Below are 19,459 nucleotides of genomic sequence, written 5' to 3' on the forward strand. Positions count from 1 at the left end.
TATATTCAGATCATATCTCTACTTTTAGATTATGCTGTTATATAGTAAAAAGTTTTTAGTCTAAACCTCATTTCTACCAGTCTCTCAGGTAGAACAGTGGATAGAGCACTGGCCCTGAAGTTGGGAGGACCTGACTTCAAATCTCACCTCAGACACTTATTAGTTGTGTGATGCTGGGCAATTCACTTAACCCTGATTTCCAGAGCCATCTCCAGTTGTCCTGACATGTATCTTGCTACTCTAGGACCCAGATGGCTCTGGAGAAGAGAGTGAGACTGGTGACTTTGCACAGCTATCCCTCACTTAAATCCAGTTTACTGCAAGTCAAGATATCACCCTGATATCATGGTCCTCTTCAAGATTAAAGGACAGGGGCAGCTAGGTGGCATAGTGGATAGAGCAACGGCCCTGGAGTCAGGAGTACCTGAGTTCAAATCCGGCCTCAGACACTTAACACTTACTAGCTGTGTGACCCTGGACAAGTCACTTAACCCCAGTTGCCTCACTTAAAAAAAAAAAAAAAAGATTAAAGGACAAACAACAATTTCTGCCAAACTTCATTCCAGTTTTTCCCACAGCAGTTCTTGTCAAATAGGGAGTTGTTCCCCAAGTAATGTAAGTTCTCAGATTTATTGAACGCTTGTTAGTTTGGTTGATTCACTGGTTTCTTATTTTTCCTTATGCAGTCTCTTACTGATCTACTTTTCTATTAACCATTGCAAACTAGTTTTGATAATTGCTTCTATATCATGTAAAATTATATTTTTCATCATTTGTCTTAAGAAAATAGAATTTTTGTTGATCCATATGAATTTTGTTATTTCATATAGCATCATAAGGTATTCCCTTATTAGTTTGATTAATCTGGCACTAAATCAAGAAATTAATTTAAATAGCATAGTCATTTTTATTATCTTGATGTGATCTGATAAGGAATGATTCCAAATAAGTGGAAGAAATCCTTCCAATTATTTAAATCATTTCTTGTTTCTTCACAGTATTTTTCAATTGTATTTACACAAGTCTTGAGTGTACCTTATCAAATTGATTCCCAGATAATGTTATGTATTATGCAGTTATTTTTGTGAAACTTCTCTTTCTATTATTTCCTCTATTCAGGGGCTTTTAAGATTATTTTATGAAGGATAATAATTCCATATTTTAAGTTAGACATTCAGTCTTCACTTAGGATCTTAGTTCCCTAAAAAAGTAGTTATTATGTAGGGGGGTTGGGAGACAGAAGAGAGGCAGGTGTAAGTGGAGGAGTATCATATGAATCATGACTGTGACATTTTTAGAGCATCGTTCCTTTGCTCTTTGAAAATCTTAACAGACTCTACATTCATAGAGCTCTGTGTAATTAGCATAATAGGATCATATACAGAAATGAGAGGGACATCTAAGGCCCTCTAATCTGGCCCCTTCATTTTACAGATGAATAAGTTAGGTGTGAACTGTTTAGTTTGGTTTAAACTTATGCCTAAATGAAGATTGATTCCTATAGTAAATACATAAAGTGTGAAAGATAAAAGATATACTCCATGGTCCAGAGGGCCCCCTTTCATAAGGGGTTCTATCTCTGTGCTCACACAGACCAGTATATCTGGGAGGAAAGTCAGATTTTTCTGTGTCTGGCTCTGCCCTCATCCACAAATAGGACTTCAAGGAAATTTCTCAAACAAAGCCCAAGTATAGCCCATGACCAGGGTCTAACCAAGATTTGGGGACTAGAGTATCATCTAGAAAAGTCAGTTAATGTACAATATGGAGACGCAGGCTAAGGCAGCTGTTTATGCCCTTTATTGCAGAAAATATTTAAGATGCAAAGGATTCAGCAGTGCACATGAAGGAATAGCAGCAACATAATATATTTCAAATGCTACTCATTCTATTTTCCTTGGAAGTTAATGGCAGCCTTGTAGGAGTGCTAAACAGGTATTTCACTTTCACCTCAGACCTTCACTTATTTGAGTCACTCACTTGGTCCATATCTCCTGGCCAGCCAGGATGTGGTTTCCTTTAGTTCTTTGGCTCTGGGATGATCCTGGTGATACCCCTGTTCTCCTCTGAGAAGTTCCTCATTTTCTGGTTGACTGATGGCCTAATCTCAAATTTAGTAACTCTCAACCTGTAGTGTAGGTAATTATCAAGGTTGAAAAATGGTCCATTTCTCAGAATGCTGATTTCCTGTGCTCAGGAATGAAAGAGAAGGAACTTGAAGTCCGGTCTCATGAGCTAGTGTGTATTCTTTCTGCTATGTGTTTCTAGGTTCCATTGTCACTGGGAAATGGCAGGGGGATCAAGAGAGAAAAAAACTTCTCTTCCCCTCCCTTCTCCCCTCCCCAACCCTTGCTATGGGTGTGAAAGTGCTGGAAAAGTCTTGAAAGAAATGGGTCCTAAAAGGCGGACAGAGATATTGTTTCACATTCATATTATAAACCAGCATAGGCAGTTCCTCCTCACTCTCTAGTCACTGGGGCCCAATCAGGAGTTTCTGTGTCATTCCAGCAAAGTGCATGTCACTCAGCAGAGACAGAACACATATCCAATTTTGCAGGATGTGTCCCCTTTCTTTTTCTTTCTTTCTTTCTTTTTTTTTTGTGGGGCAATAAGGGTTAAGTGACTTGCCCAGGGTCACACAGCTAGTAAGTGTCAAGTGTCTGAGGCTGGATTTGAACTCGGGTCCTCTTGAATCCAGGGCTAGTGCTTTATCCACTGTGCCACCTAGCTGCCCAATGGGTCCCTTTCTGATAAAGATCCATACCCTATAATTTTATCAGGTGGACCCCCATACATGAAGATTTTCTTTTTTTTAAGGAATAAACATTTTTGTTTATAGTTTGGGGTTCTAACTTTTATCTCTCTTTCCCTCCCTTCTCTGCCCCCTCCCTGAGGCAGCAAACAATCAGATATGGTTTATACATGTATGATTATGTAAAACATTAGCATATTAGTCATTTTGTATAATAAAACTTGAATAAAAGAAAAATGAAAGTGAAAATTAGCATGCTTTAGTCTGTGTTCCATCAATATCAGTTCTTTCTTTGGAGGTGGATAGTCTGCTTCATCATAAGTCCTTTGGGATTGTCTTGGATTGTTGTATTGTTGAGAATAGTTAAGTCTTTCACAGTTCTTCCTCAAACGATATTGCTGTCTCTGTGTATAATGTTCTCTTGGTTCTGCTCTCTTCACTATACATCATTTTATATATGTCTTTCCAGGCCTTTCTAAAATCATCCTTCGTGTCATTTCTTATAGCACAATAATATTCCATCACCATCATATACCACAGCTTGTTTAGCCATTCCCTAATTGATGGTCAATCCTTTGATTTCCAATTCTTAGCCACCACAAAATTAGCTGCTATAAATATTTTTGTACAAATAGGTCTTTTTCTCTTTTGGGGATGTTTTTGGGGTTTAAACCTAGCTGTGGTATTGCTGGATCAAAGGGTATGTGCAGTTCTATAACCTTTTGGGCATAGTTCCAAATTGCTCTCCAGAATGGGTTAGATCTTTTCACAACTCCACCAACAGTGGATTAGTGGCCCAGCTTTCCCACATTCCCACGTGGAGATTTTCTAAATTGGTTTCTGCTAATTGTTTATGCAGCCCATACAACCTTTGAGGATCCTAATCCCAACTCACAATCTCATAGATGAGTTTTAGGTCCTGGAAGAAATTTATATCAACCCCTTAGGACCCCAGGGGTACCCCTGAGTTGAGGGTGATTATCTAGTGCCATTGTTTTGAGGTTCCACTTATGTGCTTCTCCCCAAGATTATGAGTTGAGAATCATTTTAGACAACTAGCTTTTAGAAAGGAGTATTTCTATAATAAGAATAGTTGGTAGAGAACATACCCACAAAAACCGACTCTCACACAAGTACATGCTGAGTACCCAGGAAAGTAAGCTCAAACTTAGATAGTAGTACATGTGGAAAAGGAGTAATTCTCAGCTCCTAGATGTTGGAAGTTTTCTAATCCCACTTGTGGTATGCTCAAAAAATTTCCCTTAGGCATGACATGGGTTCTTTGCTAGTCTCCTTGTTCAGCTGTGAATCTCTGTTCAGTTTGTCCTTGGCTCCTAGGACAAATGCTGCTAAGACACTAATAAGAAACTGGGAAATCCAAAGTCTTCTGGACCTTTTAAAATTCACAAGGTCCTCTTCTGGTTAATGTTGGGGGAGGGAGGGAAGAAGAAGATAAATCTAAAGCCAGAGACATTTCCTCCCCACTCCATCCCAGGTGTCTACTCTTTAGGGTTTCTTTTGGAAAGCCACACTTGCTTCAAACTCTCCCTAGTTTAAAACTGGCTTGACAGTTTATCTAGGTAGATGACTCCAGGAGCAGGACCTGGTCTCTCTCAACTATCCAAAGCTTTCCTCCTGTGCAATGAAATTCCATTTCCAAATATTTTCAGCAAAGTCTATGACTGAGATTGATTGAGCATCTTATCACTTACTTTGAGTGAGCTGACTTGATCAAATAAATCAGTAACCCCACTCTATACTTATAAAGGCCCTGTGGCAAGGAATTTAAATTTAGAAAACCCTAATTTGAATCCTGACTCTCATGCTTGGTACTTAGGTGACTTAGTACAAGTCACTTATTTTTCTTTTCACCTCAGTTTCATTATCTGTAAGATAAGGTTAAACAAAATGACCTCTGAAATTTTTTCCAGCACTAAATCTCTGTGCCTATGGATCTGTTAAATTCTCTTGTTTCTTATTAGCTCCTAATAGGAAAAAGTGGCTTTTTCTCCCCAGTTGAAAACAAAAAGACATACATCTCAGAATCAAATACAAACCATTCTGCTTGTTAAGAAATATCAAAGGGGGGCAGCTAGGTGGCACAGTGGATAAAGCACAGGTCCTGGATTCAGGAGGTCCTGAGTTCAAATATGACCTCAGACACTTGACACTTACTAGCTGTGTGACGCTGGGCAAGTCCCTTAACCCTCATTGCCCCTCGAAAGGAAAGAAAGAAAGAAAGGAAGGAAGGAAGAAAGAGAAAGAGAGAGAGAGAGAGAGAAAGAAAGAAAGAAAAAGATTAAAGTAAAATTTTGATTTAGATAAAGTTAAACAAATGAGAAGAAATGCAATAAAGAAAGCAGTTAACTGAAAAAGTAGAATAGCTTGAAAAGAGGAGAATGAGAAATTTTATACATAAGTAGTGAATGAAAGTAGCTCAATTAGAACTATAACTGACAAACAGGATTATTAAATACTAGACTCAATAACTAAAAGAAGTTATAGAATTACCTACCTTTGCATCTCTTTGAAAACCCAAGAGGTACCAGATCTCTAAAGCAGTAAAATCCATTCTAAAGTAGACACAAGGAGATGGATTGAATGAAAGCTACATGTCATTTTTGTTCCATGAAAAAAGTTCCATCTGTGAAAAAAATCGTGAAAAAGATGTGGAAAAAATTATTATTTATCATTTATTAATATTATTCAGACCTAGCTTTATGTGGCTAGAAGATTGTCTAACCAAATGATTACTGTAGATATCAGGCTGACCTTCACACTCCAGGGAAGCAGGGTGGCTATAAGGATTGCTTAGATCCCAACCAGTACTTGTTCAGGGTTTGCTCAGGTCTTGTTTTGGGTCCTCCAAACTGATTAACTTACCAATTGATATACATCTCAAACTGCTCTTCTGTGACTACTTATGTGAGGCCAATTAGACAAATGTCCTTCTCACCCTTGTCTGGACTCTCTATAGGTAACCTCACAAAATCTCAAGGAGGAAACCACCCCTTTTTTCTGGCTCTCTCCCTGCCAAACGACTTCATGAACTTCTTTCTGAAACTATTTCAGATTTTAGGGTTCATTCTTATGACTAACAAAAAATAAAAATAAAATTGAGTCTTTTATTTATAATAAGCTTTGCAGGACTGAACTTAAAAATCCTAGGCAGTCAGGAACAAAGGAGGGAAAAAAGTAAGGATGAGCAAGGGAAAGACTTGTTGGAAATAGGCTTATTTTGAAAAAAGGCTTAGTAATCAGATGTATGGGAGAGTGGAATGGTCACTGAACTAAGAGTCTGGAGATTTGTGTTCAAATTTCACCTCCGTCACAGTGGTTGTGTGATATTAGACAAGTTACTTCACCATTAGGCCTCAGTTCTCTTCATCTGTATAATGAAGGGCTTAAACTAGATGATTTTGAATGTCTCTTTCAGCTCTGGTATTAAATAATACTATTATGAACTGAGTAAAAAGCTATAAACATAAGAGAATAGCAGAAGGATGAAGAGAGAAAATTTAGAGAATGAAGGAAGTTTTATTCCAACAGTGGTGTGGGGGTGAAGTTAAGGAATCAAATACACTATAGGAAAGGGGGGGAAATGGCAAACAAGTAAAATACAAAAAGTAATAGTTGGGAAAGATAGAAGGCACTTAGTAATAGAGTGAGGTTGGGGTTGGAACAAAGTAAGGAACAGAAAAAAAAATCACGACCAGTATGGCCAACAGAGTAGGAAGAGGAGAAAATAAGCTAAATCTATAATCACCCTTTTACTGGCAAAAATCATAAAAGGGAACTGGAAAATAAGACTCGTAAGGTAAATTGGTACAATTGTGAGGAAGGTGTCATGACAGGCTAAAAAAGTTTTCAAATGTTTTTTATATTTAATTTAAATATTAAATATTGTGTTCTACTGATGCCCTTTATTTTTACATTACTATCATTTCTAGATATACTGACCTCTACCCCCAACCTTAGAACTGAATTCTCCCTTGTAACAAAGAAAATAGCAAAACAAAAACAACCAGTATAATGATTGATATGGTTCCAGTGATCTCCCACCTTTCTACTGAGAAGAATGAAATGGTTTCATTATTTCTTCTCTGGGACCATTATTGGTTTTTATCTCCTCAAAGTCTGATTTCCTTTTAGTGATTTATTCATTTACGTAATTATTCCCATTATAAAAACTGTTCTTCTTATATACATTTCATTCATTTCAGTTCAGAAAAATTTCCCATATTTATCACATCCTATTACACAGTAATATTCCATTACATTCATGATCAGTTTATTCATCCATTCCCCAATTGATGAGCACTCACATTGCCTTCTTTCACTATCACAAAAAGTGGTTCTATCACTAATGCACTGTTGGTGAAGTTGTGAACTGATCCAACCATTCTGGAGAGCAATTTGGAACTATGCTCAAAGGGTGATGGGACTGTATATACCCTTTGACCCAGCAATACCACTACTAGGTCTGTAGTCCAAAGAGATCATAGAAAAGGGAAAAGGGGGCAGCTAGGTGGCGCAGTGGATAGAGCACAGGCCCTGGATTCAGGAGGACCTGAGTTTAAACCTGGCCTCAGACACTTGACACTTACTAGCTGTGTGACCCTGGGCAAGTCATTTAACCCCAATTGCCTCACCAAAAAAGAAGAAAAAAGAAAAGGGAAAAGAGCCCACATGTACAAAAATATTTATAGCAGCTCTCTTTGTAGTAGCAAAGAATTGGAAATTGAGGGAATGCCCATCAGTTGGGGAATGGCTGAACAAGTTGTGGTATATGAATATAATGGAATACTACTGTGCTGTAAAAAAAGATGAACAGGCAGATTTCAGAAAAACCTGGAAAGACTTAAGTGGACTGATGCTGAGTGAAGTGAGCAGAATCAGGAGAATGTTGTACATAGTTTCAGCAACATTGTTTGATGATCAACTGTGATAGACTTGGCTCTTCTCAGCAGTGCAATGATCCAAAACAATTCCAAAGAACTCATAATGGAAAATGTTCTCCACATCCAAAAAAAAAAAAAAAGAACTGTGGATTCTGAATACAGATTGAACCATACTGTTTCTACTTTTTAGTTGGTTTTTTTTTCTTTTTTGAGGTTTTCCCTTGTGTTCTGATTCTCCTTTCACGACATGACTAAACAACCGAAATATGTTTAATGTGATTATATATATATATAACCTATATCAGATTGTTTTCTGTCTTGGGGAGGGGGGAGGGAAGGGAAGGAGGGAGAAAAATTTAGAACTAAAAATCTTATGAAAACATATGTTGAGGGGCAGCTAGGTGGCACAGTGGGAAAAGGTCCGGCCCTGGATTCAGGGGAACCTGAGTTTAAATCCGGCCTCAGACACTTGACACTTACTAGTTGTGTGACCCTGGGCGAGTCACTTAACCCCAATTGCCTCACCAAAAAACAAAAAAGAAAGAAAGAAAACATATGTTGAAAACTATCTTTACGTGTAACTGGAAAATAATAAAACACTATTATGATTTGAAAAATAATAATAAAGGCAACTATTCAAGAGCCAAAAAAAAAAGTCGTTCTATTAGTATTTTGGCATGTATTGGATGTTAGTATCTGCTTTTGGATTTCCTTCAGATACATACCCAGTCTTAGCAATGCTAGGTCAAAGAGTAGGAACAGAGTAATTACATTTCTTTGTCTTTGTTTAGGTGTTTGAGTCGTGTTCAACCCTTTGTTACCCTATTTGGGATTTTAATGGTGAAGATACTGGAATGGTTTGCCATTTCCTTATCTAGCTCTTTTGGGGGGGGGGGAATGAGGGTTAAAGTGACTTGACCAGGGTCACACAGCTAGTAAGTGTCAAGTGTCTAAGGCTGAATTTGAACTCAGGTCCTCCTGAATCCAGGGCTGGTGCTTTATCCACTGCACCACCAAGTTGCCCCTTCTAGCTCATTTTTTAAAGATGAGGAAATTGAGGCAAACAGGATTAAGTGACTTGCCCAGGGTCAGTTACACAGCTAGTTAATGTCAGAGGCCATATGTGAACTCAGGAAGATGAATATTCCTGACTCCAGGACCCATATTCTACCTACTGCTCCACCTATCTGCCTCAGTTATATTTCTTGCATAATTCTAAATTGATAACCAGAATGATTAGACCAGTTCACATTTCCAACAACAGTGTGCTGAATGCATGCCTATCTTCTTGCAGAGAGACTAATGATTTTTTTAACCCAAATCTTATAAAATATGAATTTATATAACTGAAAGATGAATGCTAAACATTTTAGTGCAGAGTCCACATGTGAAATCCAACGTACTCTCAGGAAGCATTCAAAGCCTGTGGAGAGCAGTGACTGGCCCTGTCTTTGATTTTCAAGGAGATCCAGCTCAGCAAGGTGGAACACTCATTTTAGGTCCTGGTAAGCCTCAGTTTTAAAACCAAATAGCTTCATTAATTAGCTGTCTATTCTCTGTGACTTTTCTGTACCATTATTAAAATCCAGAGGCCAACCTAACATAAGCACTATTTCTTCTCTTCAGCGTATTAAATGCTTAGATCTTTCTTGCTTTACCTGATATATAATAAGTGTTTAATAAATGCAAGGTTGATTGATTGGCTAATATAGGGACTTCATCTTTTTATCCAGTACTTTACATTTTGAAACATGTTCATGGCTTTTTTTTCTAATGACTAATTTAATGTAATAATACTCAATATTCAGAAGGCAAGTAATGTCAGATCACTAAGACTGCAGGGATGAACAAAGACATAAACTAAAGTAATTCTTGTTTAGTGGTTTGCAGATATTTTACAAGATATTGTTCAGTTCCACAGAGTACATAGGATCATAATTAAATTGAATAAACATTTATTATGCACCTACTATGTGCCAGGCACTAGTGATACAAATAATGAAAAGGCAGTCCCAGGTGTCAAGGAGCTTTTAATCTAAGAGGGGAAGTCAGTACACAAAAGGAAGCTGAAAAGGAGGAGTTGGCACCAGGGGATACCTGGGTTGGGGGATATGATGTTCTGGGGAGTCAAAACCAAGCAGAGCTGCTGCCTGGAAAGTTCTGAAACTTCTGAGCCCTCTTTAAAGGAAGGTTCTGGGAAGAGATTATTGCTCTGCCCTTCAGCCCTGTAGTCAGAGAAGTGAGGCAACTGAGAGTTGAGAAGGTCTTGAGCATTAAGCACTGAGTCACTTAGCATCATGATGAGATTTCAGGTTGTCAGCTTATCCAGAGTGAGGCATGGTGTGCCATGGAGTCAAAAGCAAAGAGTGCTGCTGATGGAAAATGGAGAGTTGGGGACAAAGGAAGAGGAGCCGGAGTGGCGGCCTCTCTCCAGAGCTCAGTGTCCCAAGTTCATTGTTAAGGGACTGAGAACTTAATCTTCCAAAATGTCAAAAAGACCATCTTATGCCCTACCTCCCACCCCAGCTCCTTCAACACAAATGCCCAGCACACCAGGGTTTGTGGGATACAATCCATACAGTCATCTGGCCTACAACAACTACAGGCTGGGAGGGAACCCGGGCACCAACAGCCGGGTCACGGCTTCCTCTGGCATTACAATTCCCAAACCCCCAAAGCCCCCAGATAAGCCTCTGATGCCTTATATGAGATACAGCAGAAAGGTTTGGGACCAAGTAAAGGCTTCCAACCCTGACTTAAAGTTATGGGAGATTGGCAAAATTATTGGTGGGATGTGGCGAGACCTTACTGATGAAGAGAAACAAGAATATTTGAATGAATACGAAGCAGAAAAGATAGAGTATAATGAATCTATGAAGGCCTATCATAATTCACCTGCATACCTTGCTCACATCAATGCAAAAAGTCGAACTGAAGCTGCATTAGAGGAGGAAAGTCGACAGAGGCAGTCCCGAATGGAGAAAGGAGAAGCTTATATGAGCATCCAACCCGCAGAGGATCCAGATGACTATGATGATAGTTTTCCAATGAAGCACACAGCCACTGCCCGGTTCCAGAGAAACCACCGTCTAATCAGTGAGATATTAAGTGAAAGTGTGGTGCCAGATGTTCGTTCAGTCATTACCACAGCAAGGATGCAGGTTCTCAAACGACAGGTTCAGTCCTTAATGGTCCATCAGAGAAAATTAGAAGCTGAACTCTTACAAATAGAAGAACGTCACCAGGAAAAGAAGAGGAAGTTCTTAGAAAGCACAGATTCATTTAACAACGAGCTCAAGAGGTTGTGTAGCTTAAAAGTGGAGGTGGACATGGAAAAAATAGCAGCTGAAATTGCCCAGGCAGAGGAACAAGCCCAAAAATGGCAGGAGAAACGGGAGAAAGAAGCAATGGAGCAGGCAGAGCGCAGTCAAAGTGGTGTCAGTGCTGCTGCCGCTGCTGCTACCACTGGTACCACTGAGGATGACCAGACAGTCAGCAAAGATGATGAGAAGAAGGAAGAGGAAAGCACTCCAATGGAGACAGAAGAGACACACCCAGAGGAAACTACAGAAAGTCAACAAAATGGTGAAGAAGGAACATCTATCCCTGAAGATAAAGAGAATGGCCAAGAGGGAGTAGATAGTATGGCAGAAGGGACCAGTGACAGCAACACTGGGTCAGAAAGCAACAGTGCAACAGTGGAGGAGCCTCCAACAGACCCTACACTAGAGGACAGTGAGAAGAAAGAATAAATGTTAATGAATTCCATGCGTTTTGAATTATTTTTTTAATGAAATACTGTTTTTGAGTTAAAAAACAAAAAAAAATGGAGAGTTGCTATTGATTTATAGATAGAAACTTAGAAATCATCTAATTTAACCTCTTCATTTAACAAATGCAGAAACTGAGGCCCAGAAAGGTTAGTTAAGTAACTTGCCCAACATCACCTAAGTTGTATCATGCAAAGCTGAGATTTGAACTCAGGTCCTGTGACTTAAAATTCGGCACTCTTTTTACTGCAGTATGAGAACCAACCTTATTTTTTATCAACAGATGGTTTCGAATTTGATTTACACTTGATAAAAGTAAGCATATGTTTGTGAAATGACCTATTAGAAGGAGCTATACATACATATACACTGGTATAGAGTACTGGACCTGGAGTAGGAAAGAACCTACTTTAAATTTGATTTCAGATACTTGAGTTCTGTGACCTTGGACAAGTCACTTTAACCTCTCACAGTCTCAATTTATGCATCTGTAAAATGAGAATGATAACAGCGCCTACCTCTCAGGGTTGTTGTGAGGATAAAATGAGATATTTGTGAAGCGCTTTGCAAACATGAAAGCTCAATATAAATGCTAGTTGTTATTATTATTATATTCAGTCAGAAAGCAAATCAGCAACAGAGATGCTGAAATGTGAGACTGCAACTTCTTATTTGGTACTGAGTGAACTAGGCCATGCAAACTTCACAGCTTTTATTCCCAATTTTTATAATAAAACGACAAAATTCCTCTATTTTTTCTTCCCAAAAGGTGCCAAGCAAACCCTTCCCACTTGTGCAGTTAGGCACAAAACTTTTAAAAAGGCACAAATGTTTAAAAGAAAGGATGTGATTTTAGTGATATGGGGAATGCTCAAATAAGGAAACTCCCTCTGCCATTGCAAGGGCAGCACCTTCTCACCTTTTCTGAAGTTTGTCTTAGACAAGGGTCCTTAATACTTTTGTGTCCTGGACCCCTTTGGCAGACTTAGGAAGCCAATGGACTCCCTCGGAGTAATGTTTTTAAATTCATAAATTAAAATACATCAGATTGCAAAAGAAACTAATTATGTTGAAATAGTAATCAATGTACATATACAATCTATATCAGATTGTTCTCTTGGAGAGGGCTGAGAGAAGGAAGGGAGAAAAATTTGGAACTCAAAGTCTTTCAAAACTGAATGTTGAGGGGGCAGCTAGGTGGCACAGTGGATAGAGCACCGGCCCTGGATTCAGGAGGACCTGACTTCAAATCTGACCTCAGGCACTTGACACTTACTAGCTGTGTGACCCTGGGCAAGTCACTTAACTCCAGTTGCCTCACCAAAAAAAAAAAAAATGAATGTTGAAAACTGTCTTTATATGTAACTGGAAAAAAATAAAATACCATTAAGGAAAAAAAAAGAAATACAGTCATCAAAATATTTTTAAAAACCAGGTCAGAGGTTTCAGGTTAAGAGCCCTTGTCACAGAGAGTTGCCCAGAGAACTTAGAGGTTAAGTGACTTGCCCAGGATTATATAGCTAATGAATGTCAGAAGTGGGACTTGAACCCAGGCTTTCCTGGCTTTTAGATTATGCTTTCTATTGGTTTTACCAAGCTGACTCTCTTGTAGAGGAGTTCATATTTTTAAGTTCATTTAGGATTTTGACCAAAAAAATGTTATGCCTTTTGGCTGTTTGCATGAACAATGAGAAGACTGAAAACCCAATCTGTTACTTTATCTAAGCTCCATTGTTCCCCCACTCTTATGTTCAAACTAACATCTGATCAACATAAGGATACTTGGTCTTATTACTACAGCAGAAACTAGAAGAAAAAGAATAAATTCCACCAGCCTTTTTTTTTCTCCCTTTTTTTGAGACCAGGTCTTCCTATCTTATCCAAACTAGATATACAGTGGCCAATCCCATTACTGATTGGCACAGAAGCTTTAACCTATGGCATTTTTCCAACCTGGGCCAGTTCTCCCTTCCTTAGGCAGCCAGGTGGCCTTCCCCTCCATATTGGTGCCACCATATTGGCCCACCATATTGGTGCCAGACTTAGTGCAGCTTAGAATTCCCAAACACAAGCTGTATACACCAACCAGCCTTAACACCTCCAGCAGCAGAGACTACAAGTATACACCACCCTTAGTTGCCTTCTGAGTGCTTCTTTCTTTAATAAAATCTTCTTTCACCTTAGAACTGTAATGGCTTGTTTTTATTAATATTTCCTCTCTGGGACAGCTAGGTGGTGCAGTGATAAAGCACCAGCCCTGGATTCAGGAGTACCTGAGTTCAAATCCGGCCTCAGACACTTGACAGTTACTAGCTGTGTGACCCTGGGCAAGTCACTTAACCCCCATTGCCCTGCAAAAAAAAAAATTCCTCTCCATAGCCTAATGGCAATACATTCAAAACAACTGAAATAAAACCTTATTTGTATATAACCAAGCTCAGGTAGAGAATAGAGAAACAAATTTTCGAGCAGGCAGTGGCCTTAAAAATTATTTAGTGCTCTCTTCAGTTGTCTGTAAGATGCTCGGTTCTTCTTCGGAAGCTAAGGCCGAGTTGGGGTGAATCCTCACTTCAGCCGGCGACTAGCACCACTACAAACAAGTCTCTCCTCATCCATCTTCCGAAATGGCCACTCTCCGAGCTCGCTTGCATCTGCTCTGCTCTCATCCTTCACGACGATGAGGTTATGGTCACGGAGGATAAAATCAATGCCCTCATCAAAGCAGCAGGTGTAAATGTTGAACTGTTCTGGCCTGGATTATTTGCAAAGGCCCTGAACAATGTAAACATTGCCAAGTCTCATCTGCAATGTAGGAGTTGGTGGACCTGCCCCAGCAGCTGGTGGTGCTGCCCCTGCTGGAGGTGCTGCTCCTGCTAGCACAGCTGCCCCAGCTGAGAGGAAGAAAGAGGAAACAAAAAAAAAAGAATCTGAGGAGTCTGATGATGACATGGGCTTTGGTCTGTTTGACTAAATATATTTTTCGAAACATTAAATAAAAAGCTTAACTAAAAAAAAAAATCTAGTAAAAGCCCCCTTTCATTTTATGCATGAGGAAACTGAGTAGTAAATTCACTTGTCCAAAGTCACATAGGTAGGAAACAAGGCAAGATTCAAATCCAGGTCCAGTGGTTCCAAATTCACTATTATTTGTGTTGCACCCCACTACTCCATTCCCCTTCATGGCCTGCAAGAGACTGATTGTAATAATAGTATTATTTACATAGCACCTTAAGGCTTTCAAAGTCCTTTATATTTATATTATCCTTACAACATCCCTAGGTGGTAGGCACTATTTATAATTATCCTTGCTGCTATATGGTACAGTGGTTAGAGTATTATAGTCAGGGCAGGGATTCAGAAAGACTTTCTCTCTGACTTCAAATGCAGCTTCAGATGCAAACCTGGCTGTGTGATCCTAGGCAAGTCCCCTAACCCTGTTTGCCTCAGTTCCTCATCTGTAAAATGAGCTGAAGAAGGGAATGGGAAACCACTCAAGTAGCTTTGCCAAGAAGACACAAAACGGGGTCTCAAAGAGTCGGACACGACTGAAAAACAACTCAACTGAACTTATAATTATCCTCCTTTTACAGTGTGTAAGTGCCTAAGTCAGGATATGAACTCAGGTCTTCCTGACGCCAGGTCCATTGCTGTATCCACTATGTTACCTACCTAGCTTTAATACTAATTGGAAAAAAAATTATTAAAGAACCTAACAACCAACAAAAGCCATTCTGAGAGAGAATTAACTGCATGAGATGATTCACACATTTCTACAACACGATTAATACAGCATTTCACTCATCTTTTAAAAGTAGTTACAGTAGAGCTATTATAATGGGATAAAGTTATATGAGACAATCTGATATAAATACAAATTCTGCCTTTTAGCACTCCTGTATAATCAGTGTTGGTTGCCAATGTAGTTTTATGGGAATGGAAGACAGAATTCAAATTTATATTCTGTCAGTTAACTAGCAGATATTTATTAAATGCCTATGAGGCTCTATACTAGGTACTTAGAAATCAAACAACTGAGAGTACTTGCCCTCAAGGAATTTACAGCCTACACAGATAAATAATACTGAATATAGTGATTTGCAGGGTAGGGGAGGAAGAGCTAACAACCAGGGGGTATCAAGAAAAGCTTCTTGAAATAGGTAACACTAAATATGAGCCTTGAAAAGAGCAAAAGAGTTCCAAGAAAGAGAGATGAGGAGGGAGAGCCTTCCAAAGATGGGGGACATCTCATGCAAAGCCACTGTGGTAGCAGTTGGTGTGTAGGGGAACAATATCAAGTATTATGGTTGACTAAAGCTTAGACTACTACTAGTATAATCAGCCCATAAAGGTAGGGTGGTGTCAGATTCTGAAGGGCTTTAAATGCTAAACAAAAGCAGTGAATTTAAGATTGTGAGTAAAAGGACTATGGAGGCCTGGAGGTTTTGCGCCTGATTGTTTTAATACCCTTAACCTTCAAACATCTTTCATGCCATACTTGCACTGTAAATATTCCATTAAATCAGTGTTTTGGAGTGGAACTTTAAAAATGAATTATTTACTCAACTATTTCAGAAACAAGGATGATTTATGCCCCCCTCAATGTCTGTATGTCATCCTTATAATCTGCCATTCAATCTGACCAGGCATTTGATTTGATTTGCATAATAAAGAACAAAACCTAACAGAAGGTTATAACTCAAGAATCTTTCCCCTGGGATCTTTTAAAGGGTCATATATCACTCTCACTTAATGATATTCCTTTGCATTCTTTTTTGCTGTAATTAAAATTTATTAGAGCAAGATATAGGGAATATTCTATAATCCAGGTGATTAATTTGTCTCTTTAGAGCAATTAATTAAACATCTAAAAGCTCCCTTCACTCTACTATTAATAATAAATCTAGGAAATATACTTTATGTTACTAACTGAGTTTTTATCCTTCTGTTTCAGGTAACAACATCCATTTTATACACCTTGATAAGAATAGACTAGATCACAAGCCTATAAACTTCATTTTGCAGCTTGCAGGAGTTCAAAAAGTGAACTTTACAAATAAATCTTTCATTATTGACATATGATTTAGAGACACCTACTTCTTTTTTCAAGTCTTTGTCCTGAGGGGGAGAAAGTGTTCAAAAGAAAATTATGAGATGATTAAGAAATGACCTATCAGTTGAATATTTGTTTGTTCTTCATTTATTCTAAGTGTCACTATGAAACATCAAAAATCGTTATAAGTAATTCTTTTTGTAGCAGCTCATAGCTCACATACTTCCATTCAGTTCACTTAATGCACAGAAAAATATGTCCAGTGGTCACAGATGGCCGGCCACCTGTTCAGTCATCTGGTAGATCTTTCTGCTTGAATATTAGAGGGACTGGATAATAAAATGTTGATTATTCAGCTCAACCTATTAATGGATAAATAGTCACAATGAAAACATGCTCAACTGATAGTTTTGCTATGGATTATTTCATTTTTATTTTCTTTATTGCATGTATTTCTTCTTGAGATGTAAATGTTTGAAATGTAGAGATATAAATGTTTGAAAATTAAGTAGTGTATTTAAAATATAGGCAAGTATATATATACACATTTTGGGGGGGGTGAGGCAATTGGGGTTAAGTAACTTGCCTAGGGTCACACAGCTAGTAAGTCTAAGTGTCTGAGGCCGGATTTGAACTCAGGTCCTCCTGAATCCAGGGCCAGTTCTCTATCCACTGCGCCACCTAGCTGACCCGCAAGTATATTTTTAAAAGAGCAATGTTTCAAAATTTTTTTTTTGTTTTTAGTGAGGCAATTGTGGTTAAGTGACTTGCCCAGGGTCACACAGCTAGTAAGTATTAAGTGTCTGAGGCCAGATTTGAACTCAGGTACTCCTGACTCCAGGGCTGGTGCTCTATCCACTGCGCCCCCTAGCTGCCCCTCAAATTTTTTAAAAGTAAAAATGGAAACAATTTTTATAAGTAAAAAAGAGAACTAAAGTAATAAAAGAGAACTAAATGTAATCATAATGATTACAGAAAGATTATCCTTAAAGAGCCTAAACTTCTTGTTTGGGGAGAGTATGCAAAGAAATGATGGAAAATGTGTGATTTATCACTGAAGGATGCAAAAATTTAGCATCTATTGGACAGAACACAATCAGTTGGCTACATACACACCAGAAATTCACTATTGTTGTCATTGTTGTTTTATATACAAACTAACAGATAATAAATCCCCAATGAAAACAGATCCCCCAAAATATTCTTCAGGATTCAGTATGCAAACTATACTGGAATAATACCATTATTACAGATAGAACTGTTTCCCACAAAAAAACACATATAACATTGACCCACAAGAATTTCACAGTGATTTTTAAAAATAAATGCCCTCATACCAAATACTCATAGTCTCCCAACTACTTGAGAAGGAAAAGCTTTCAGAATATAGAGGTAATTAAATCCATTTGGAAACAAGATAAGTATGTCATCCCTATCCTCCTGCCTACTATTGACTTTGTCCTAAAGGTACTTTCAGGCAGTCAACAGATGTGCCAATATTCCAATGCTCTAATTCCATTTTTAAAAAGCAGTAATTTTAGTTACCTGAACAATAGTCCACAAAACATATGTCTAGCACTGTAACTAGCCAGGCACCACAAGGCAGCAGCCACTGAAGCTAACAACCTCTTTTTTTTTTTTTTGCAGGCAATGGGGGTTAAGTGACTTGCCCAGGGTCACACAGCTAGTAAGTGTCAAGTGTCTGAGGCCGGATTTGAACTCAGGTACTCCTGAATCCAGGGCTGGTGCTTTAATCACTGCGCCATCTAGCTGCCCCTAGTGACCTCCTTTTATTGTCCATTACCTGCCCTCAGAGCTTTCCTTGGGTTCATTGCATTGGAGCTGCCTGTCTCAATAGAGGAATGAGATTACTTGTGCTTCAAGTAAACTCACATCTTAGCTGTCCAAATGGGCAAGTCACTTAACCCTGGTTGCCTCAGTTTCCTTATCCATAAAATGAACTGGGAAAGGAAAAAACAAAAAATGGGGTCACAAAGAGTTAGACATGACTGAAAAACAACTCAACAACAACAAAAATATATGGTATCATTCTTTTATTATATGCATAATGATATGTGGTATTTTATTGCATATAATAGAATTTATGTATATATATATATACAAAAATATGAACATACACACATGCATATATACATCTATATCTACACACATATATAGGTATGTATATATGAAAGAATGATACCAGAATAGTATCTTGTCCTCAGACCATTTCCAAACTATCAAAAAAGATAAGGATGAGATGATAATAAAAAACAATATTGGGGGCAGCTAGGTGGCACAGTGGGTAAAGCCCTGGCCTTGGATTCAGGAGTACCCGGGTTCAAATCCGGCCTCAGACACTTGACACTTAATAGCTGTGTGACCCTGGGCAAGTCACTTAACCCCCATTGCCCTGCCAAAAAAAAAACAAAAAAAATATTGTGGTTATAGATGGTTAGATATTGATTGTCTTCCACTTAAAAGGTGAATTTATTCATAGCTATAAGTAAGAACCTTGATTCTCCACGCAGCCCCAAAAGGTACCCTCCAATTAACTTTTCAAGAACAATATTTTTGTTGGAAGGAAGGGGAAAAACCTCCTTGGGACACCTCGAAACTCAGGACAGATGGCCTCATGGACACTTCCCCTCAGGGACAGATACCTGTAGCAAGTAAAAATGACACTGAGAAACAGTTTTCTCAAAGGGAAAATATCATTTTCATAATAGTGACACATACTGTTATTAAAATGGGTCACACTGGCACCTCAGCAGTAAGCCAAGGACCTGAGCATGATCAATTTATTAGTTATGCTAACAATAACCAAGAAATTGGATCAGGGCATTCTGTTGAAGACCAAAGACAAAGGTTGACAGGGTCTTTTAAACCTAGGAGTGTCTTCCTTGTGATCGGCCTGATAGTACATCATTTGGACCTCCCCTAGAAAAGGCAATTTGTAGACATTTAAACAAAGAGGTGGGTTAAG

At 38.6% G+C, this 19,459-nt stretch overlaps 2 protein-coding genes across 2 annotated transcripts in view; both read left to right on the plus strand.

Annotated features, from left to right (window-relative positions):
- CDC14B (cell division cycle 14B) overlaps window positions 1–19,459 on the plus strand; it is a 153,696-nt gene that overhangs the window by 10,508 nt on the left and 123,729 nt on the right. The window contains exons 5-6 of the mRNA XM_044001705.1: window positions 9,027–9,158; window positions 16,375–16,476. Of these exons, the coding sequence (XP_043857640.1) occupies window positions 9,027–9,158; window positions 16,375–16,476 (234 nt within the window). The remainder of the gene's footprint in view (window positions 1–9,026; window positions 9,159–16,374; window positions 16,477–19,459) is intronic.
- LOC122753993 (SWI/SNF-related matrix-associated actin-dependent regulator of chromatin subfamily E member 1-like) lies at window positions 10,053–11,416 on the plus strand. Its single transcript, XM_044001967.1, has one exon. The coding sequence runs from the start codon at window positions 10,140–10,142 to the stop codon at window positions 11,403–11,405; it is 1,266 nt and encodes a 421-aa protein (XP_043857902.1). The 5' UTR covers window positions 10,053–10,139; the 3' UTR covers window positions 11,406–11,416.

Source organism: Dromiciops gliroides, chromosome 1 (assembly GCF_019393635.1).
Source record: "Dromiciops gliroides isolate mDroGli1 chromosome 1, mDroGli1.pri, whole genome shotgun sequence".
NCBI lineage: Eukaryota > Metazoa > Chordata > Mammalia > Microbiotheria > Microbiotheriidae > Dromiciops > Dromiciops gliroides.